Source organism: Phymastichus coffea, unplaced genomic scaffold (assembly GCF_024137745.1).
Source record: "Phymastichus coffea isolate CEN01 unplaced genomic scaffold, Cenicafe_Pcof_1.1 PCOF00003, whole genome shotgun sequence".
NCBI lineage: Eukaryota > Metazoa > Arthropoda > Insecta > Hymenoptera > Eulophidae > Phymastichus > Phymastichus coffea.
Window position 1 is genome coordinate 2,700,351 of NW_026706814.1, and position 24,503 is coordinate 2,724,853.

The 24,503-nt window shown below is 47.1% G+C and overlaps 1 protein-coding gene across 5 annotated transcripts in view; it reads right to left on the reverse strand.

Annotated features, from left to right (window-relative positions):
- Positions 1–24,503, reverse strand: part of LOC131664658 (proton-coupled folate transporter) — a 690,091-nt gene that overhangs the window by 371,526 nt on the left and 294,062 nt on the right. For all 5 annotated transcript variants that reach the window (XR_009301961.1, XM_058935980.1, XM_058935965.1 and 2 more), the window contains one exon: positions 20,343–20,480. Coding sequence is in view for 4 of the 5 variants with exons in the window: in XM_058935980.1 (XP_058791963.1) it covers positions 20,343–20,480 (138 nt within the window). In the remaining variant the exon portion in view is untranslated. The remainder of the gene's footprint in view (positions 1–20,342; positions 20,481–24,503) is intronic.

Consider the following 24,503-nt stretch of genomic DNA (forward strand, 5'->3'; position numbering starts at 1 on the left):
TAACTGATCTACTTATTATAAATATTGGAAAACTTTTTTTTGTATTCATGTTGTACAAATATTTGATACAAAATGATATAATAGAAAAATCTGAATTCAATAAATACAATAAGCTATAGCTAAAGAATATGATAAATAGTCGATATAATAAAACAGTAACAAGTTCGATACGGTATTGACTTTGAAATTGATTTATGTAAAATAATTGTAAGAAGGATAAAAGAATTTTGCCTTGTGTACAGTAATTAAACATTCCTCTATAATTCATTATTTATTAAGATAATCTTAAATAGAACTTAAAAATCATGTTCATTAAATCATTGTTTATATAAGCTTGACAATGATCTTAATAATCTCTATAATAAAATTATGTAAGCTTTGCTCAACTATAACTGTTTACAGAAAATATTAACATTTAGTCAAAAATAGGGACATGTGGGACCATCTCTCGCATAAGGCCCAAAGTTCATAAGAAACACCCCTATTATCTCACGCTTCTGCAACAATTAGGATATGAAAATAGGACAAAGATATTGAAGGAAAATGTTGCGGCCAATGAAACTTTTGCCGGTATCTTCACTTTCCTTGACTTTGAGATGGCGGAGAGGGATTTTCCACTTAACCACCCCCAACGGTTATTGAAGCCCTCGGGTGGGCCCTATCTAAATAGTCTACCGACCAGAGCATGCTTAAGAATGAATCAGATGAGTAAAACCGAAATTCTAAAATAAAAAAATGAGTAACAAATTAACTAATTTTCTACTTCCTTTCTCTCCTATTTAAGTTCACGAGTAAATTCTAATTTGGAAAATTTAGTTCTTCAAGTAGCGGTAACAAGGTTTGGCTACTACTCTGTAAGACAGAGTAACTTCCTGTTTTTCTTTTATTTTGAAAGCTAAGCGCAAATAGCTTATCCAAATCCAGGTGTGATTCTGTTAATTCATGGTATGACACAGTACACCTGGTTAGAGTAAAACTTCTTTTTTTATAATCGAAGCTTTCTAATTTACACAATGCCTATCCCATTTTAGGTGCAACGAGCGCAAACCAAATGAAGACACTTGAGACTACGTCAGCCTCGATGTACCTGAGAGCTATCCGGACGTAGCACTAAAAACGTATAATTTGTTACGAAAAGAATTAAAATTATTAAATACCAGCAAAAGTAATATTAAATATAAGCCTAAAGAATGGATACAAAAGCAAATATGAACTGTTACATTATTATTAAAGTTTATTAAAATTATAATTTTTTTTTAGTATGTAAGGTTTAGTTATATCAATTAAATAAGAGTTTTATATTTACCATCCAATACTACACACATGGCATAAATCCCCTTCAGTAAGTATCAATCAATATAACTGTCACCCGCGGTATCTTTTATACATTCATTCAGATTCTAGCTGTCCTCGTCGTGTAACATTTTCATCACAGTATTGTCCAGCGTGATTCTACCAGTTTTCGTTTCCAGTTGCAGTCTATCCGTGGTCTATCGTGAATATTTGTAAAAAATGTGCTCTACGTTGTATTTGTCAAGTCCGCAATATTTGTAGTCCAGCGTCCGTATTCGGTTGCATCTAAATAAGTAGTGTCTGAAGTATCCATGTCCAGTGAAGAATTGGATTAAGTAGAAGTTAACCTCCCCGAATCCTCATAGCGTCCACGGTTTCAGGCCACATATCAAGGTCTTGTCCATGTTTCCGTGTCGTTTCTTATCCATCATTTGTTTCAATCGTTTAGTGTTCTGTCTCGTTCCATAACTGCCGCGTTGGTTCTCCCCACGTCAGCGCTTGTCTCGTACGTCCGTTTCCGATCATTGGCGAGCAAGTCTATGGGAGTTACGCTCACCACGACCAGGACTGCCTCGGCCAAGACAATCCCATAGGCGCATGTTATCTGCAACGCCCTCCTTCTCCCTGTACGTTGATTAGTCGTTTGCTGTATTTTTTAACGTTGAGCACGTTAGCCCAGAGTTTTGCACCGTACAACATGATCGACTGGGCCGTCAACATTAATAGACGTCTCTTCTCCTTTCTCAGTTCGTATGTATTTGTCATGAGGCGGAAGAGCGAAGAGACCTTCGATGCCGCCTTATCAACTGTTTCCTGTATATAAGGCCAAAAATTCAGCTTTATATCCAGGGTCACTTTTAAATATTTCACCTTCCCCTTAGTGTTCATTCGTTCCATCCCTACTGATATTGGGATGAAGTTTGAATCCTCTTTCCGGTCAGCAGGATTAACTCTGTTTTCTCCAAAGCCAACGGTAGTCCGTACTCTGTCATCCACCTGTCTATCCGTCGTATGACTAGGCTCAGCGTCAGCTGTGTCAACTCTGGGTCTCTCTGGATGATCACCACCGCTAGGCGTTCTCCGGTATATCCAATCTTAGCAGGCCGTCGTAAACCGTATTCCAGAAATCTGGTCCCAGAATGAACTTCTGCGTGACGCCCGTAGTGATGCATCTGTTAGTCTGTCCTTCAGTCGTCTCGTACGTGATCCATCTGTCTCATAGGTATTTTTTCGTCACTCGCACGAGGTAGGGGGAACTCAGGAAGCTCATAAAACAGCCAGAATGTCCTCCTACCTAGTAGAGTGAAAGGCATTCTTAACATCTAATGTCATAAGTGAAACCAGTGGTCTCGCGCCGTAACATACACGGTTTATTCATTGAGGTCTCGGTATCCTCCCTTATTGCGCCTAACTTCGAGTATCCTTTACGGGAGCCGTGTTAATTGTCAGCTAGTCTTCCGGTATTTGTGATCGCGCTTCCGTAGATTCTAGAACAACTAGATCGCGATAGTTCGTGGGCTTCTCCTTCACCGGGTGGGTCGGGAAGAGATCGCTCACTATCGCGTCCATTGTCGTCATGTCTTTGCGCTCGGGTGGGCTGAGACGTCCAAGTTTCTGGACTACTATCTTGTAATCCAGTCCCCAGGAGTCTCTGTTCACACCTTTACACACTCGTCGTTGAAAAGAAATCTACCATCAACACCGAAAAATCGAAAGCGTAATCCACTTCGTAGATAATTTGATAATAAAATAGTTTTTTATCATAAAAAAGAGTAATACGCTTAAATTTTTATAGATATTTTATCGAATTGCATATACTTCAAACAAATTTCAATGTAATTACTATGATACAGTTTTATGTCCATGACCTTGGACTGATATTGAACTGATCTTAAATATAACCTTATGGGATAGTACTGACGCTTCATTTAGAATTGGCGACCGAAAGAACACAAGATACCATACTTTTAGTTAACTTTTTATAAATTTTGATAATTTGACCTTCAACTGACTTTGAAAAAAATGTGATAGGGCCAAACTTATCCCGAATTCGGATTTAGCGACAACAACATTTAAGTACCATGGTAACGTGTCTGGGACTGGCAACTTTTTTTTGAAAGGCTGTTATCGATTTTTAATTAAATGTATATTTTGGGTAACCGGTGGCTATTTTCTCAATTAAAAATGCTGCTTAAGAGACATCAATTCGACGATAAAGAGACTGTTAAAACTAATGCGACGAATGCTCTGTCGAACTTTCGAAGTCTAACTTTCAAGAGTGCTTAAATAAATGGAAATATCGATATGGGCGTTTTATTCAATCAAATGGGAACTATTTTAATGGATGCTCCCTCCCTCCCTCGAATGACGGAGATTAAATCAAAAGCTGAGAAATCGAAGTAGGTAAGATACTTTTGGGATAGACCCCGTATCAAACTAATTAAGATTCATTTCTATAGAATTATTATACAATTCTTTGATATGAGCTAATAATATCTTAAATTGTTTCGGAAGTCAATCTGTTAGTATCTTATTTTTATTTCTAATTTTCCTATAACATTGAAACATTGCGTTTACTATCATTTACTATCATCAAAACTACATTTTACATAAAAACCTATACAGAAGGCTTCGTGCTCTTGAAAGGCGCGACCATTATCCATAGTTTTCTATAAGCATTCAAAGTCTGCACAGATGATGAATGGAACTACTTCTTTACGTTTGAAATATTTAAATTTAAATATAGAATAAGTAGATAAATCACCTCTATATTTATTTATGTTCGAACAGTCTATATAAATTTGTTCTGTATGACTCCTTAACTGAGAACAAACAAGAGCAGATACATTTTTATCCATATGTAATAGTATTTCGTTATAAAATGTTCCTTATCACATTGTATAGTATGATTTTTATTACTATATTCATCAATAGAATCACTTTGTAATAAGAAAATGTTAACATGCCTGGTTTACTTCAAACTAGTTCGATGACATGATAACCTTTCAAATCTTTTTCTGTATTTTTTAATAATGTGAACATTTATTAATGCACTGTTCAATTTTAAAAATTAACATTTTTTATAATCTCTACTGGAAATATTATATTACTCGTATCAAATTTTAGTTCTTGCTTATAATCCCCGTATGTTTTCACTCTATCACTATTATAATTAGTAGGATAAAGACATGGTAGTATATCCTATTCAAAACATTCATTTTCCTTATTCTTAACATTGATACAGGTTTTTTATTTGTTCTGAGGTAATGGAATGTATGAAAAAGGTCTAATAGGATTATGTTTGTTTATATTAACTGTAACGACGATAGTTTTTATTGATCATCCAGAGTCTCTTTTTTGACATTCATCTATATTCTTAAGTATAACATATTTAATACTATTTTTTAATTAATCCTCTAGATCAGTAGTTTTATAAATACATACATTTTGACTATTAAAATATTGAACTTGAATATCCTCATTATTAGTCTTTTTAGGTATTTGAATTTGTAAATTCTTATTTGTAGCAGTTAAAAACACTTTCATATTCAAATCATCTTCCTTGATTATGATTATAGTGGTAATCTGATTCTCAAAAGCAGAATTAATTGGTTGCCAAATAACTCCATCTTCTTGAATTACTCTAGTGGTGCTCGTAATAACTGTATGCTTCCACCAACTTTTAAAATATTAATTAAATGGATTTTAAGAAAATTCAAATACGAAGCACACGATTAACATCTTTGTCTTGTTGCTCTAGTTAAATTAGGAAGTTCTGAGTATGAATTGAGTACCTTTAAAACAGAACTTGTTAGATTTTTCCAGCTAATAAAATCATCTACCTTTGCATTATCAAATTAGTAATAAGATTTCCATAAATTCTCATAGTATATCCAAAGTACTCACTAGAAGTCATATTTTTTATATACTATAAGTACGATATAGTTACTTCTACTACTACTACTAATACTGATGAGAGTATAGGACACTGTAGTTACTAGGTAAAAGAAAAGGATACCAACCAAGGAAGCTGGCTATCTCAAGACTTTTACAGATACCCCTTCCCTTTAATTTTATTCAGGAATAAAATTCATTTTCGACGGTGGGCGTTGTACAAAAAAATTGTTCAGACAACAGTTGTTTGGGACAAAGGGAACAACGTTTCTGAGAAATCCGATTTGACCTTGAGATTCATTTTCAAGGTCATTTGAAGGTCAAAGTCATTTTTTGAATAGGAACCCATATTTTTCATCCCGGATTCGGAAAGAGAGGAAAATTCTACGTTCAGATAACGTATTATGTGGGGGGTGCGGTTACCCCCCCCCCCACCCGCCTAATGTAGGGGTTAAATTTATGATTTTCTACATCTATGCACAGGGATGATCGGGCAAGAGTAAGGTTAATTGTAATAACCCAATAACTCGATAACCCAAATAACCCAATAATCCAATAACCCGATAACCCCAATAATTTAATAACCCCAATATCCAAAAAAATGGTAGGGTCAAACAACAGTGACCTTGAGCTTAAACTTCAGGTTGATTTTCAAAGTCGACTTCATGTATTCAAAGCCTTCATGAGAAGTGTCATTTTCCATTTTGTGGGATAACATGTTATTTCCAATCTTTTTTCCGTTGTGATTCCGGACAAGCCTACAAAGTTTCAACTAAATTGTTTAATAACACTTTTTTAGTATTGTTTATGACAATAGTGATTCGCGAACAGTCCTTCTCAGGATAGTTCAGGTGTAATTTTCTTAGTCGACTGAAAAGGAGGGAATATGCCGGATTATTCGAGAAACGAAATTGCTGATATTCTGTTGTCTTCGGGGCATGTCAAGGCCGATATCGTGCTGCAGCAAGGTATTACCGCCAAAATTACCCAGGAAGGCTTCACTACCCGAACCACGTGAGAATCCGAATCATCGAGCAAAGAGAGAGACGTCGACCCCGAATACGCAGAAATCGTCGTCGCATTACGATGCCGAACAACGATGATCAACGAATTCTCGTCGTTTTGGCAATGGTTGATTTGGATCATCATATCTCGTTGCGTGAAATTCAGAGACGTACTGGAATCCCAAGATCAACAGCCGCTAGATTTTTGCGGCTGTACAGTTTCACATAACTTTGACTCAAGCTTTGATGCCAGATGATCTCCGCCGCAGACTCGAATTCTGCAATTGGGCACAAGCAAGGATTCGTGAAGATCCTGAATTTTTCAGATACGTCATGTTTTCGGACGAAGCTACATTTCATGGTAATGGACAACTCAATCGCCATAATAGTCATTATTGGTCTATTCAGAACCCTCATTGGGTACGTATGTTGATAATCAGCATAGATGGAGCCTCGTAGTTTGGTGCGGTATAATAAATGGTTATCCGATAGGACCGTATTTTTTCGATGGGAATGTCAACGGCACAGCATATCTTGATTTCCTGCAGAATGAATTACCAGAATTATTGGAAGATGTGGACTTGGAAACCAGAAGACGAATATGGCTTCAACAGGATGGTGCACCGTGTCATCGCTCACTAATGGTTCGTCACTTCTTGAACCAACGATACCGAAGACGATGGATAGGCATTGGTAGTGACACATTACTGAGTGGTGTCCAAGATCACCAGATCTGACAAGTTCAGATTTCTTATGTGGGCCTATTTGAAAAATGTTGTTTATGCACAGCAACCAACAACACGGCAAGATACGATGCAACGCATCATACAAGCTTACAGAGCTATTCCGCATTACGTTTTGATGTCCACAGTTGAAAATTTTAAACGTAGAATTCAACACTGCATAAATTTGAACGGGGGTATTTTTGAACTTCTTATGAGAGAAATGTTTGTGTTACAATCTTGACCATAACTCTATCTGTAGTCAACGTCTTGTCTTGATCGGCTGAGCATTCCCACCTTGCCTTCACTGGCTGGGTAATCAATACCTTGCCTTCACTGGCTGGATAATCAATACCTTGCCTTCATTGGCTGGGTAATTGATACCTTACCTTCATTGGCTGGGTAGTCGATATCTTGCCTTCATTGGCTGGGTAATCGATACCTTAACTTCATTGGCTGGGTAATCAATACCTTGCCTTCACTGACTGGGTAATCAATACCTTATTAACCTCACCCTTGCCCCGGTGGGATAGGGGGTGAACCGCTCCCCCAACATAATACTTTATCTAAACGTAGAATTTCCCGCTCTTTTCGAATCCGGGATAAAAAATGGAGGTCCTCATTCAAAATATCTCTTGGTTATTAGGTTAGTGGGGTTATTGGGGTTATTGGGGTTATCGAATCATTGGGTATTGGAGTTATTGGGTTATTACAATTAACCTTACCCTTGCCCGATCATCCCTGTGCATAGATGAAGAAAATCATAAATTTGACCCCTACATGACCTTAGGCGAAGGGGGGGGGGGTTAACTGCACCCACACATAATATGTTATCTGAACGTAGAATTTTCCGCTCTTTCCGAATCCGGGATCAAAAATATGGGTTCCTATTCAAAAAATGACTTTAACCTTCAAATAACCTTTCAAATAAATCTGAAGGTCAAATCGGATTTCACAGAAAGGTTGCCCCCATTGTCCCAAACAACTGTTGTCTGAACAATTTTTTTGTACAACGCCATCCATCGAAAATTTCGGGGTGGTTCCTTTAAAATGGAACACCCTGTATATATCGGTATTATTAAACCATTTATACCATGAATTAACTGTAGCCCCGACGATAAAATTTCTCAATCGATATAATAAATTTGTCATTATCTATCATCAATTCTGTATCCTTTAACTACATCTGATACCGAAATTGCAGAACACTATAATGTCATCTGCCGCTGTATTATTCGTCGCGTATACTGACTTTGTAACTGACCCTAATTTGTAAGCTAATCACGATTTGATCCAATGACTTTTGGTGAATCAGCGTGTGAATTTAAATTAATAGTTAGCCAGCGTGGATATTAAAGCAGCGTTTCGCTACTGCATACTCTCTTGCTTTTTGGTTCTTGTCCCCTTGTCACTTATCTTTGCGCTCTGATGATTCTGAACTCTTGACTGTTCACCTATTAAACGTCTCTTTGTTTCTCAGTTCAAAAATTATAAATAACTTAGTATAAGTAGTACTTTTTATTTCTTATTTTGGATTAAAGATTTTAACTAAAGTACCTGCTACTTTTTATTTGACCTTTACCATTTAAATTAACTTGCGTTTCGTGCAAATTATTAATCGGATAAACTGTTAACGTGGCATGACGTATTTATAGGTGCATTATAATTATTGAATAAAAATGTAATCAGAAAGTTTTTTTTATTTGTAACAGGCTGTCATTTAGTCGGTAATCTCCTAAAAGTGCCCGTACTCTAACTATATGAAGCCTTGTTATCTATGCGCTCGATGCGCATTAACCTACCTTGCCTAGGAGTGCGCCTGCGCAGAGTCTCTTCGAAGTTCCGAGTTGGGTTCCCCCAACTCGCCACTTGGCGGCGCTGTCGCTCGTACTATTAGCGCTCGTGCGGCCACCACCGGAACCTAGGATGTCGACTCGCGTCTAGCGATACTTACGCGATTCGTGCTTCGCAACCGGCGAATTCGAATCGGAACGTAAACAAATATGCGCGACCTCCGGACAAAGGGAAACACAATAACGGAAACTCGTTCGAATAAAGACCAAGGGATGATTTATTTAATAAGATCACTAACACGGGTAAATAGCCGAGAGTCTAACGCACGCACGCGTGAATGACAATACACGCTTTTTGAGAGAGAGAGAGAAAAACCGCGAATGCCGCGAACTACCTGCTCGCACGCAAAACAATAAACTCTTCGCGCTCGCTGCGCGGATTCGCACGCAAAATTAACAACAATTAGAAACAGGGAAGGTGCACCTACCGCAACGACGGTGTGGATACGGTGGCCAACCGTATCCGAATAACACGCTGTTATTAAACTACTCTGCTGCTTGCTGCCCTGCCTCGATTTCTATGCCTGCTGTTGTTGTTGCTGCTACTGGTGCTGCTGTTATTGCTGTTGTTGCTGCCACTGCAGTTGTCACCGCTGCTACTGCTGCTGTTGCTGCTGCTGCTGCTGCTAGCTCCCACCCACGCAAGTTCGCAGTATCACCAGGAACAATGTCAATGGCAAACACAAAACTCAGGAACACGGACGGAGGTTAGGCGCGCCAACTGACTGAGTGACACAGTCGTACTGGCGCTCGGAGCCTCCCCTCCCGGTCGTTGCCCCTTACGCGCTCTCTCTCTCTCGCGAACCGAACGCGGCTCACCTCGCTTAACCGCTAATTCCATCGCGCGAGTCAAACGATTTTCGGTAATCGTTGCAGCCCCCTCCTAGCTTCGAACTACCGGATCGAACTACCCTATTGACTCGCGACCCCAAGGATAGGATTGGGGAAGGAGAGAAATCAATATCAACTATCCTCAATTTACACATTTTATTGGCCCATCCCGGGCCACCAATGCCCCCCCGTCACCTGCCGGAGCCCCCTGGCGCCTTATGTCTGGGGTAGCGCCAGTGCTCCGCCTTGTTGGGGCACTTTGACGTTGTGGTGATGCCGGGATGGCCGCAAATGTAGCAGCCCCGGCCCGGTCTCCTGGTGAGGCTGGGCTCCGCCCCGTGGCCCTGGCTTCCTGTCGGTTGTTGGGGCGGCGTGGCTGCTGAAGCCGGGGCGGCGATGAATGTAACGCCGCCCACCGTGGCGGATGTGCGTCCCCCCTCGGTTCGCACCACCACGGTAGGGTCGGAAACCGACCCGTCCACGCGGACCACGAATTCCTGCCCGGCGCCGGGGGCCCCCGACGCTCTCTTGTGTTGAGCCTTGGTCGGGGGCTTGGCTGGAGCCCTGGCCGCATCCCTGCTCGTCGGGGCCGCCGGTGGCAACACTGCCGGCGGGCCCGCGGCCTCTGGGGACTCCAGCCCCCGGTCAACGCGCTGGAGGGCCTCTCCGTAGGCCCTCTGCCGCCGGACTACAGGAGCCCACTCCCCCAGCAGTTCCTGGGCACCTCGAAAGTCGAGGAACTCTCCCAGGTGCGCATGCACCTGGCGCTGGAGTTCCCCGACGAACTCCCAGGCATTCTCGAGCTCCTGGAGGCCCAATCTCACGTGCCTCCAGGTGTTCTCGAGACCCACCTGCTGGGGGACTCGTGGGTGGGTGCAGACCCAGTGCTGGCTGCCGCAGGCCTCCCTTGGCCCGGGGCACTGGGTCGAGTTCTCCACCGTGGACGCGCTCGACCCTTGGGTCTGCGTACCCTGGTCTCGCGTGGACTGTGACCGACGACCCTCTTCGGATGGGCCGTCGGTCTGGGTGGATACTTCCCGGGTCGAGGGCTTGGATGCCTGGGCCCTCATCCCTTCCCGGAGGAAGTCATCCACCCGCTGGCGAGAGCGGCCCTCGCGAGCGGCCGTCTCGACCTGGGCCCGGATGAAGCGACGTAAGTCGCCGATCAGCCGATCGGCGCCCGGGCCCAATCCCAGGTCGAGCAGCAGCTGGGTTGCCGTCTCGAGGGCCTCCTCACTGATGACCAGCTTCCTCTCCATCTGTAAAAGAGAAGAAGTGGGGTCAAGGGATTTCTCAGGCTCAGCCCTTAACCTACCCGTCGCCGTGTAACGCTCGACGCTATTCTTTACGAGGACGTCCCGGTCCCCGGCGCTTTCCTCGCGAACATGGCCCATTTGCGGGGGTAGCTGGCAGCACCACCTTCCGCACGTGCTGGGCGGTTCTACGTGGTCTGCCCCTTCCCTTTACCGCATTGCCATCCAGGTCGTCTCCACCTGGTTCTCGAGGTTCGCACGCGGGGTTTTTGCGCGGCCTTCCTCGGCCACGCTTAACCGGCGCCTCGATCGGTACTTCCGGAGCCGCCGCGGGTTTCTCACGCTCGTTCGAGGGGGCTGCATTCGCGACGCGTTCGCATATCGGATCCTCGCTGGATCCCTCGATCTTCGCTGGCGGGTCGCCTACGCCCTCCTCCTCGTCCAGCGGTGCTGAGTCCCCGCCTCCTGGTTCCTCGTCGTCCTCATCAGAGTATGGGCCGAAATAGGGCTTGAGATCCTTGGCGTGGATCAGCTCGGGCAACTCCTCCTGCTGGTTACCTAGGCGGTAGGTATTCGTCCCGCATACCTCCAAAATCACGTAGGGACCAGCATATTTCGGTGCCAACTTCGCCGAAACGCCCTGAGCTGCGGAAGACAAGATGCGGTTCCGCTTCCACACCCAGTCCCCAACCCTAAAGTCGGCCTGACGTCTCCTCCGGTTGTAGTAGACCGCCTGACGAGCCGCCTCCTCCCTGGACTTAGAGCCAGCGCGTTCCCACAAGTTTGGTAACTGACGCATGTGCTCGCCCCATTCGGTCAGTTCTTGGCCCTCGGAAGCTTCCCGAGCCAACTGATCCTGGGCCCTTCTAAAGGTCGAGGGGGGAGTAGGCTGTCTACCGAAGACCAGCATGGCCGGGCTATACCCTGTCGCGCTGTGAGTTGCCGAGTTCAACGCAAAGTTGAACTCAGGCAGGTGCTCGTCCCAGCTCTTATGGTCCCGCTCCACGTACGATATGAGCATGGCCTTGAGGGTTCGGTTCACTCGCTCCGTCGGGTTTGCCTGTGGGTGGTAAACTGGGGTAAGGGCGCGCTGGATGCCGTTCCTCGACAGGTAGGCATCGACCTCTTGATTTTTAAATTCGGTCCCGTTGTCCGAAAGGAAAATCTCTGGCGCCCCAAACCTGGCGACCACTCTCTCGTGCAATTCCCGTACGATGGTCCTTCCGTTGGCCTTGCGCACGGGCACGCACTCCACCCACCGAGTGAACAGGTCTAAAAAGACCAAAATATACTTGAACCCTCGTGAGCTCTTTGGGAAGGGGCCAGTGATGTCACTGGCCACCACCTGCCAGGGTCGCGAGACCTCTCGACGACCCATCAGCCCGCAAGGCGGCCTTTGCTCTGCCTTGCATTGCTGACATACCGGGCAACTCCGCACGTATTCTCTGACCTGATCGTACATCTTTGGCCAGAAATACAGGTGCCTAGCCCGGGAGAACGTTCGTTCTCTCCCCTGGTGTCCCGCTGCTGGCGCATCGTGCACCTCCTCAAGCACTTGATGCCTCTTCTCGGCAGGAACCACTAGCTTCCAGGCTTCCTCGTTGTCGATGGACCCTTCGCTCTCCTCAGTCGGATGGTAATGGTACAGTCTCCCACCCACTACCTTCCAGGTAGGCTGAGAATGTGGGTCCTGGCATACCTCCCTGTATCTCTGAAGGTACCAGGCATCGGCAGTCTCCGGCTGACGCGTCATGGCACCCACTTCCACCACCCCCTCCTCATAGGCCCTAGATAAAGCGTCTGACACCACGTTGAGGTCTCCTTTTCGATACTCTATATCGAACACGTGCCCTTGTAATGCTAACGCCCAACGCGCTAGCCTTCCTGTAGGATTCCTCATACTGTGGAGCCACTTAAGGCAACTATGATCGGTGATGACTTTGAAGTGGTGCCCCTCAACATAAGGCCGGAACTTGCCGATCGCCCATACTACCGCCAGGCATTCTCGTTCGGAGACTGTATAATTCCTCTCCGCACTGTTTAAGGAGCGGCTGGCGTACTCGATTACGCGCTCCTGTCCATCGACTTCTTGCGTCAATACCGCGCCTATCCCACTATCGCTCGCGTCCGTTTGTAACACGAACTGCGCGCTGGGATCCGGCGACTGCAAGATCGGTGCCGAGACCATTGCATCTCGCAACCGTTCGAACGCCTGTTCCTGTTCCTGCTGCCAAGCAAACGGGATGCTCTTCTTCGTCAGGCGGTTTATCGGTTCAGCGATGGTTGCGAAGTCGGGTATGAAGCGACGATACCACGACGTCATCCCCATGAATCGCTTCACCTGCCTGATCGTCCGTGGTACTGGGTACTCTATGATGGGCTTGATCTTCTCTGGATCTGGCCTTACCCCTTCACGGTTTACCAGGACCCCCAGGTACTTGACTTCCGACTTACAGAAGTGGCTTTTGGTCTTATTCACAGTGAGGCCCGCCCCCAGGATTCGTTGTAAAACCAACCCCAGGTGTCGCTTATGCTCCTCAAAAGACGGCGAGATAATAATCACGTCGTCGAGGTACGCAAAAGCGAAAGGATCTAAATCCGGGCCAATCACTCTGTCCATCAACCTCTGGAATGTCGCGCCGGCGTAGGACAATCCGAAGGGCATTCTCTTGAACTGAAAATGCCCCAGGCCGGGGACTGTAAACGCCGTAATTGGGCGCGACTCCTTTTTAAGAGGTATCTGGTGGTACGCGCTACTCAAGTCCAGTGTCGAGATGAACTTCGCATCCCTGATCCTTCGCAGGATGTCGCTCATGAAGGGTAATGGGTAGGCGTCCGGCTTGGTTACTGCGTTTACCTTCTGGTAATTTACGCAGAACCGATATTTGCCGTCTGCCTTCTTAACCATCACCACTGGACTTGACCACCCGCTGGTCGCTGGTTCAATGACGTCGTTGTCCAGCATGGCCTTGACCAGCGCGTGCATTTCGTCTCGCACCCTGTCGGAGACCGGGTAGTATTTCTGTTTACAGGGTCGAGCGTCTCCGATGTCTATCTCATGCTCGACCCCCACAGCACAGCCTAAACACTCGCCTCCGTCTGAAATTAATCCATCGACGAGGCTAGCCACTTCTTGACGCTGTGCTTCCGTGGCTTCTACCAGGCCTACGGGTGCGAGGCACGACGTACCAGTGACGCTTGCCACTTCCAACGGTACCGCCACTTTGGCTTTCGCCAAGTACAGCTGGTCCGTGTCAGGGTTCAGGTTGGCGCTGAATTCCCTCACGAAGTTCGCGCCGACGTAGCAGTCATCCGACAGCAATGGCGTTATAGCGACCCTTACATCTTTTGTGATTCCCCCTACTGTGAAGGGGAAAATCACATGACCCAAGATGGGACATGGGCGACCGTCAGCGAGCTTCGCCTCTCCCGCTCGCGTGACGTCCAGGCCCAGCCCCATATCAGATGCCAACCTAAGCCCGAGTTGACCCATTACCGTTGATGAGGCCCCGGTGTCGTAGAGTGCCCTTAATTTATAGGCACCTATTCCCACCTGAAGCCACCACCTGGTCTCATCCTCGGGTCTGTACCTGCGGGGAGCTTTCGCCGTCTCTCTCCCCTCTGTGAACGGGAGGCTTTCACGGCTCTTCTTGCCTTGGGCACCGCTACTCGCGTCGACGTGCTCTCGCCCGCAGGTGTCTGGGTCGCCGGCGTATCCTCCGGAGCGTCAGGTGGTCTCCTGGAGCTTTTGGGTCCGGTGGTCTCCTCTCCGGCCCACTCAAACCCCTGCTCCACCACCTGAATCCGGCCTCCGTACCCTTCGAGGATACAGAATGTCCGGTTACCCAGATCTGGCATCTGTTCGGTCGCTGTCGCCTCTAACGCCGCTGCACTGCTGGGTCTCGCGGGGTCCGCTACCCCTGTCGAGACCTCCCTGAATCCTGAGGTCGTTGACGGGCCCCTGCCACGTTCCAACGACCTGCGACGAGAGGTCACCTTTACTGGGGACGCGGAGGGGACCTCCGTCCTCCGCTTCCCTGCCCGTTTCCCTTGTTGCAATCCGGGCAGTACCTTCTGGTAAAGCCCAGTTTGCCACAAGACGAGCACTTGATGGGTTGGGAGTAATCTATCTTCCTCCGCTGACCCTCTCGTCGCTGGCCAGGAGACCCTGGGGGGGTTTTGTTCCTCCCCTTCTCTTGTGGCCGACCCCTCGGCCGCCTGGGAGAGTTAGCCTTCCTCTCCTTAAGGTACCGGTCCATATCGCGCCGCAGGGTCGCAATTTGCGACGACAGATCCTCAATGGGGTCTGTTGCCTGCGCTGCAGCGATTGTGGGCCGGTCCTCGGGTCTCTTGGCCGGGGTTTTAACCGGCGACTCGGGTTGCCGCTGCTCCCTACCCCGAGGCTTGCTGGACATGGCCGCCGTTCGGGGTCCTGGGCGGTGGTGCCTTAGCTGACACCCCCATGTGCTCGGGGTATAACGTGGACGTTGGCTCCAACCTGGTCCTCGGGCGCTCGTCGTCCCGCAAAGCGGTTTCGGATTTCGGTCGCCCGGGCGTGAAACTCGTCCACGTTGGAGAACGCGTTCCTTCGCAGCTGCATCCGGATGGCGGGTAGGAGATTTGCATATAGCAAATCTAGCTGCCTCTGCTCTGGTAACGGGGGACGCAGCTGGGCTAACATGAAAAGGAGGTGGCAGGCATATTCTCGTACCAGCTCTCCCTTCTCCTGGTACCGAGCTTGGGCCTCTTGCAGCAACCTCTGTTGCTGAAGCTCACTCGACCCAAACCAACGTCGAGCGCCTGCCACGAAGTCGGCGTAGTTCTCTCCATTTAAGCTTGTTAAGCTCGTACCAGGTCCTCGCAACGCCTTCGTGGAGCTCTGATACCGAGCACAAGATTTCGCCCGTCCGTTAGCCCCAGACCCCGCGCGTAGATCTTCTAGCCTAGACAAGAAGGTATCTACGCACTCTGAAGCCGTACCAGAGTATCGCAGCTTCCACCCTCTCACAATCCTACCCGCGTCCCGAGTCGCGTAGTAGCCCGACGCCGCGTTGGCGTCGTACCAGGCAGATCCTTCTGGGATCATCTGCTCTTCTTCAGCGTCGGAGTCTCTTGGACCTCTTCTCGGTGGCTGCTCTGTCCTTGAAGGCACCTGCCTTTGGGGAGCCGCTCGAGGTTCGCCAGGGGTCGGTCGCTGGGGTTCCGGGGTACTACCTGGCACCCTTGGGTCGTAGTGGCACGTATACGTGGACTGGAAGTCCACGGTCCTCCGGGGCCGCTCTGGTATGACCGTTCGTCGGTTGGTGGGGTCCCTGCTTCTAAACTGCTGGAACTCCACCTGCAGAGCGGTCAACTGGTCGCTCCACCGAGCGCATACCTGGTCGTGCTTTTCCAGCATCTCCAATATGCGGTTTATCCCGACCCGGTTGCACTCGATTTCCTCCTTTAGTCGCTCGGTCACGCAGCGCTCTTCCTCTTCCTCTGGAGGTTGTAGCTCCGCGTTCTCGAAGCGACGGGCTCTTCGCCTATCCGGCGATCCGGTGGAGCCCTTGTGCTCACTACCGACCCCCTCCGTGGGCCCCTTGACCTCCGCCGGTCCCCCCCTCTTCTGCGGGCTCTCGCTCCCCCATCTCGCCCTGGCTCTCCTCTTCCAAGTTCTCGTAGACGGCGAGAGTCCGCGTTAGGTTCGCCTCCACCGCCTCATCACTATATAGCAGCATGAGTGGGTGGGCGACAAGATCCTCGGCGTCGGCTGCTTCCAACTCGCGTCGCTTGGCCTCCAGCCACCTCTCTCGGCTCCGTCGCCTGCGTTGTGTGGCCTCCCTATCCAACGCCGCTCCTTGGAAGTCTAGGTCGATGTACTCGCCTAGCAACCAATACGCTAATCGGACTGCCTGCATCAGCCTGGGACCATCTGTGCGCAACTCCAGTTGCGTCAGGTATCTGTCCAGCTGTGTCGAAGGCAGTTCCGAAGCCCACCGGGTTATCGCGTCGGCGGTATCCTCCATAACGCTTATGTTAGGGCGTAGGTGACGGTTGAGGTTAGTTTTCGTACTCGACCGCTACCGCCTCCTATCGCCCAAGGCGCGAGCGGGGTGTTGCGATTTTTATCGCCAACTACCCAGTTACGCCTTTATTTACAAGGCAGCAATACGCGTCGCTTGTGGGTGTGTGCAGGTATCGCGCAGTCTAAGGAAGTACTAACTTCCGCTTCGCAGCTACCTGCCTATAGGTGGAGGCTAACTGTTTGTTAGGTCCACCGGGTTAGTTGGTCTAACCCTACACACACCCTAATTGCGCGCTCCGCTGGTACTGTCGCTCGGTGACTAACCCCCTCTTAACTACTTTAATGTGTAATGAAACACTTAAAAAAGCAAAAAGTTAACCTAAATACACTTAGTCACCTTTTGTTTTCACGTTAGAGCGACTACGGACGTCTCTTCGACCCCTGGGGTTAGTGTGCTCTCGGCTCACAAAAGCAGTTATTATTGGGTCGGAGAGGCGTCTTTCCCCTACCGCAGAGCACGTACCGAACGAGCCACGCGTTGTTTTACCCCGCTCGCACCTTATTACGCACGCGCGCAAACGTCTCTCTCTCGCGCGCGTTGCTCTCTTTTTTCTCGTGTGTGAGTCCTAATTCTAGTTGGGCGCCATGTAACAGGCTGTCATTTAGTCGGTAATCTCCTAAAAGTGCCCGTACTCTAACTATATGAAGCCTTGTTATCTATGCGCTCGATGCGCATTAACCTACCTTGCCTAGGAGTGCGCCTGCGCAGAGTCTCTTCGAAGTTCCGAGTTGGGTTCCCCCAACTCGCCACTTGGCGGCGCTGTCGCTCGTACTATTAGCGCTCGTGCGGCCACCACCGGAACCTAGGATGTCGACTCGCGTCTAGCGATACTTACGCGATTCGTGCTTCGCAACCGGCGAATTCGAATCGGAACGTAAACAAATATGCGCGACCTCCGGACAAAGGGAAACACAATAACGGAAACTCGTTCGAATAAAGACCAAGGGATGATTTATTTAATAAGATCACTAACACGGGTAAATAGCCGAGAGTCTAACGCACGCACGCGTGAATGACAATACACGCTTTTTGAGAGAGAGAGAGAAAAACCGCGAATGCCGCGAACTACCTGCTCGCACGCAAAACAATAAACTCTTCGCGCTCGCTGCGCGGATTCGCACGCAAAATTAACAACAATTAGAAACAGGGAAGGTGCACCTACCGCAACGACGGTGTGGATACGGTGGCCAACCGTATCCGAATAACACGCTGTTATTAAACTACTCTGCTGCTTGCTGCCCTGCCTCGATTTCTATGCCTGCTGTTGTTGTTGCTGCTACTGGTGCTGCTGTTATTGCTGTTGTTGCTGCCACTGCAGTTGTCACCGCTGCTACTGCTGCTGTTGCTGCTGCTGCTGCTGCTAGCTCCCACCCACGCAAGTTCGCAGTATCACCAGGAACAATGTCAATGGCAAACACAAAACTCAGGAACACGGACGGAGGTTAGGCGCGCCAACTGACTGAGTGACACAGTCGTACTGGCGCTCGGAGCCTCCCCTCCCGGTCGTTGCCCCTTACGCGCTCTCTCTCTCTCGCGAACCGAACGCGGCTCACCTCGCTTAACCGCTAATTCCATCGCGCGAGTCAAACGATTTTCGGTAATCGTTGCATATTATTGATAAATCTATGATTCTTAGAACGAAATGAGGCGTTTTTATTGAAAAAATTACCTCTTCCATTAAAAACATCCTGTTCATATCATTATGAGAATCAAACCGACTTTACTTGTGCTGTTACAAATATGATAACATTATCTACGTGGATCAAAGAGAAACAAAAGCAGACTAAACTATAAAAAGTAGATGAAGTTGATTTTAATATATTTAAAAAGTCAGTTCAACATTTCTAAATAGCTATCTTTGCATTTAGAAAGCATTTTGAAAAAATGTTGCTATAAATAATTATATCAAAGTAGATGTTTACAGGGAAAGCTGAATTGACTTTCATGTTGAAGATAAAAACTTTACCAAGATACCAGCTAGTACATGTGGACTAATAAATTATTTCTCTCCATATTTTTTGAAGTTATAACGAGTTTGTCAACAACTCGTTATGTCTCTCTCTCCACATTAATCATATAACAATAATATATGTACTTATTCATGTATCTACTTTTATATTATACTACTAGCAGCCGCAGTGGACGACAGCAGCTGAACTAAGGTAAGAGAGAGAACGCTAGCAGAGAGAGAGACCGCGTAGGTTGGTAGGACTGGCGAGCCGGGGTGCCGCGAAAGAGAGGTGCTGCTTGACAAAGGACAAGCAATTAGCTGACGCCTCTCGAATTGGTGACACGCGTGCGACTGCGTTAGAGATTGATAGCTTGGCTGTGCCATTGACGACGACATTCGTTTTGTGATTTTGCGTCGCTTCATGGCTAGTTTGAGTGACAGACCGAGTGCTAGGTTGAGTGCTACCGGTTGCGGCGTGTATCGGCGTTTGATAGACCGAACTTTTATTGTCGAGCCTCGTGACTAATCTCACCGACAGCGGCAGCCGATGTAAGTACTACTCGTTCTTTGCGTCTCTCTCGCATTACCCGCTTTGCTTCTCTCTCTGCACTGTTTTGTACAAATACACGTAGAATATATATATTTCTATTATACCTATCGCCTCTTTCACTCTGCGCCTTCTATCATTCCTTTCGTTTCCTACACCTTCGCGATTTCAGCTACGCGACCTACGACGCTCTCCGCGGGCCGTTGCCACCCGGCGAATCCATCGGCAGTCTGTGCTACTGGGTCGGTCGTGCAAAGCCGTTGCGCGAACCCGCTTCGTCATCTATTACGCATCTCTCGGTTGTTAAATATTGTAGCGGACTAAATCCCCGTTACAAAGTACAATAATTACATCATTTTTTCTTGGTGTATAGCTTTTTTTAGTATCACGTTGGATTGACGTTATAATATATGCCAAATGTGCTCTATTAAATGCATGAGTGTTCGCCCAAGTGTATTCGACTATTCGCTATTGACGTTCGTTGTCGAAGATTACATACCATCTTATTTGTTGTAAAAATGAAAAAATTTTGAATTCATTAGCAGAATTCCATATTATATAAAACAATACAATCTAGCTACTATTAATTTTGCATAAGTAAATTAGAAACTATGTGAAAATGTTAATTTTTTAATCAATGAATAATTTTTATATGAAAAATACATCATCAACAAATGAATACTAGAAGTATCGAAAAAGTATCAATAAGCTCAATAATTTCTACTTATTTAAGATTTTTTTTTCATCCAATTCAAAACTAAAACCAGATAATTCAATTTCATTATTTTCTTATAGATACTCGTAGATCAGAATTTTAACATTAAAAAATATTTAAAAAAAATAATGCTCAAACAGAGAACAAAATTGTGAAAAATCTAATAATATATGAATAAATAATGAAATTAATAAAAAAATTACACACTCACCAAAATAAAAAATTTGCCAAATTGGTGCTAAGGCAAAAGCTATCCTACCAATGGCATGAGAAATAGTTCCAATCATCACAATATAACTATCTTCCAGCAAAATACATTTGTTCATTATTGGAACGGTCACTAGCATAGCTGAAATTTGAAATCGACTTCTTATATTCTTGATAGTTGTTTTATTTTAACATTAAAATGAAATTATATACTGTGACGGTAAACGTCGAATTAGCGTTAATAGCCTAACCTAGTGGCTGCCTGCGGGGGCAGCACTTACCGATGGACCAAAAATGTAATGAGGGAATTCGGCACGCGACGAAGCGGAACGCGCGCGATTGAAAACGAACCAGTGAAGGATTAGCCATGGACACGCTTAGTCGAAAGTGCAGAGTCAGCTACCGTAGCCAAAAGTATATACGTGAGCCAAAAGTCGAGGATTAGAACCCGATCGCAGAACTGCGCTACCAAGACTCTTGACGTTTCCCGAGTTTTTCCCGAGTGCCGATACGAGCCGAGTCGGAGCTGCAACAACGGTGCCTCCGCCTGCCTGAAAAGAGTATGTGTGAGAGTGCGCGTGTGAGGAGTTTCGCCAGCGAGGGCGAAACCGAAAACGCGAGCTTCCTCGTAATAAAGACAGACTTTCCCGCAACGAGAGTGCGAACCGTTTCTTTCGTTCTTCGTACGACTGCAAAAAAAAGGTAAGCTGACCAGCTTAATTTCGCGATCGCGATATTATTGACAAATAACTAATTCCTCGACTCGAGAAAAAGCGTGCATGTAACATCTCGGCAAACAAAGAGCGGCGAGCTATCCGACACTGCATGTTGTTGTCGTGCGCGCGGCATGTAAACATAAACACGCGGGCCGAATAGGATGTAATGTTAAGAGGTAATAAAAGTTCTCGTATGTGATATTAACAGTACTTTCGAAGTGTTCATTTCGTATTTGTAGATAGTTGGTTGACTGACACCCGTTCCCTCCTGCTCTCCGATTTTCGTATTTAACATAGGTAATTACGTGCGCTTTTTGATACGATTACGTGGATCAATTAATTAAACGGAATACCCACCCCGTTACATGGCGCCCAACATAAAAGAACCTATGGTGTTTATGATTGTTCAAAACACCAGTTCTTAACATTAACCTTGCGCTCAGTCAACCAGCGACGCCGCGGTGAAAAATTGTAAACAGTAGCTGTAAGCGCGTGCGAGTGCGACCGAACGACTCTAAGATAAGTGTAAACACCAATAAGTTTTGAAAGTTGCCACAAATCAATAATATTGTACCCGTTGGCCCGGGGAAATCTAACACCGGCAACTTTCAAATATAAGAAACTTAAATTGATAATTTTATTTGATATCGTGTTGCCTCAACGTAAATGTGTTTTTTTTAAATATTATTAGCTGCGGTTATTGATGATTACGCGCAACGCTCGTTATAATATTTTAGATACTAACCAACACAGCCGCGCTAACAAACAGTTAGTGCGCCTGATAGGCAGGATCATTATATTGCGCAATAACGAGTGAAGAGTCTTTCGGTAAATACACTATTAAACGCCCTTGATCGAGCATAGTGTCGGCTAATAAAATCTAAATTTTTACTTGCGTACGGATTTTTAGTACAGCGGGTAGAAAACTGGATGTTGACACTCCAGGTGGAGGAAATCAACGAGTACCTCGAACACCTGGAGCTTAAAACAAGCGGGAACAAGCTCTCGAGAGCTGGACGACTGCAAAACTGGTTGCTAGACGACTACTCCGCGGCAGATTTCGCAGAAGTCGACAACCAGCACAGCAATCCGGCAAAAAGGGCAGCTCTACGCTCGGAACTGATAGTATCCTTATGCGCGGAACACACAGCATCCGAGTAAGAAGGAGAACACCCGCTAGCCCAGCTAATGCAGAGTGCAGAAGTGATATCACGGATTCAGGAAAGAGCGATAAACATCACAAACGTACCGGACGACGGCGAGAGTACGAGCAGTAATAAGTATATTACTATAACGGCTAATGATGGTAGCCAGTTTCAACTCCCGCCGACATTTGCAGTAATAATCCAAGACCTCATTTTCCGGTCCAGAGAAAATAAGAAGAAGTTAAAGCTGCTAAATTCGTTAAGAGTGAATGTGTCCAGTCTAACGAAGGTATTAGTCCAAATATATAACAACAACAGCAATGTTAAGAGCCAACTGGATGACCTATCTGCCAGGATAAACGCACTGGAAAATGCCGAAAACAGATATTTACGGCAAGACAATACCAATAATTCCAGCGAAATGCGTCACCAAGAGAATACGCGTAGGAGCGTAGCATTCCAGGATACCTTCACATACCATTACGACACCAGGCTACCTCAAAGTACTCCAGCTGGACCCGGACAGAGGCCCACGGGGGCCACCGGCAGGACCCCCCCCCCCCCTCGACCGGACGCTCCCTTTTGGAGAGGGTGGACAGCATCAACACAGTGGAGTTAATGCTGAAGTAAATAACCACCCACCGAGCACGTGGTCATCTCAGCCGACACCAAACCCCTGGTCGGCTACAAGGGATGTCGGTTGCATTGTCCGAGGATGGAAACTCAAGTTTTCAGGAGAGGGCAATGCAAGCATCGACACCTTCCTGTCTAGACTAGACAACTTTAGGAGTGGCGCAGGACTCACGGAAGACGAGATGCTCCTAGCCGTATCAGAGCTACTCGTCGGTCCTGCCCTCACCTGATACGAGGCGATGAGGGAGGAATGCCTCTCCTACGCTGAGTTCGAGATGGCCGAGAGAGAGTGGTTCGGAACCAGCGTGCAGCAGCAACAGCGTCTAATGAAGGAGATTCAGAGCCGATATCAGGGCCCGGACGAACTAGTGAACGTCTACGTCGCTAACATGATGGGCCTGATGAAGCGGCTGAACCTTAAGATGACGCCTGATAGCCAATTGGACCAACCTTCTCCCGGACATTCAAGGTCAAGTACGGAGGTCCGAAGTAAATTCCATACGGACCCTGAATGCGCTGGCCACGGCGCGCCAGTTCGGAGCGGACCACAACGGCCTTTCGATACCTACCACAAGATTTATGTGGATGGGTCCCGTTAGTAGATAAGCAATGTATGTTCTGGGACACAAAGGAGCCGACAAAGGATGCCGCCAATGTATAAGGATACGTGTATGTTCTGGGACACAAAGGAGCCGCCCGATGAAGGTGTGAAGGTAGTGACACCTTTTAATTAATGGTCAGACCCCATGGTGAGTGTCTAAAAGGGATTTGATGTACCTTTGACACCTTCCGCGTGCCAGTGGGCCCCATGCTGAGTGTTAAGGGGCATTTGATGTTGGTTTGACACCTCGTGCGCGCCGCCAATGTATAAGGATACGTGTATGTTCTGGGACACAATGGAGCCGCCCGATGAAGGTGTGAAGGTAGTGACACCTTTTAATCGCGATAAGGTAAGACCCCATGCCGAGTGTTGCATTTGATGTTCGTTCGACACCTCCCGCGTGCCAGTGGGCCCTTCGAGGGGGCCAGTCTCCCCCCCCCTCGATAGTAGGGCGCTTCACTCACCCACCCACCCCCCACCCACAGAGGTTGTTAAGGTAGGATGCTGTAGAAGTCGGTAGGGTGTTTGGTAAACTATATGCTTATGCTGGCTGAGTGTGGACCCTCGGAGAGGGGGTAGCGTCTCTAGCTTGCTAGGCGCGTACGCCGTATAGTGAGGATGCTGTTCTCTATCTCTCTCTCTCTCTCTCTCTCTCTCTATCCCTCTCTCTCGCTCTCCTTCGATAGTAGGGCGCTTCACCCACCCGCCTACCCACCCACAGAGGTTGTTAAGGTAGGATGCTGTAGAAGTCGGTAGGGTGTTTGGTAAACTATATGCTTATGCTGGCTGAGTGTGGACCCTCGGAGAGGGGGTAGCGTCTCTAGCTTGCTAGGCGCGTACTCCGTATAGTGAGGATGCTGTTCTCTATCTCTCTCTCTCTCTCTCTCTCTATCCCTCTCTCTCGCTCTCTTTCGATAGTAGGGCGCTATGGGGCCCCTTCGACAGAGCGAGACCCCATGCTGAGTGTCTAAAAGGCATTTGATGTACCTTTGACTTCACCCACTCTCCCACCCACCTACAGAGGTTGTTAAGGTAGGTTGCTGTAGAAGTCGTTGCTAAGAGTCTAAAGC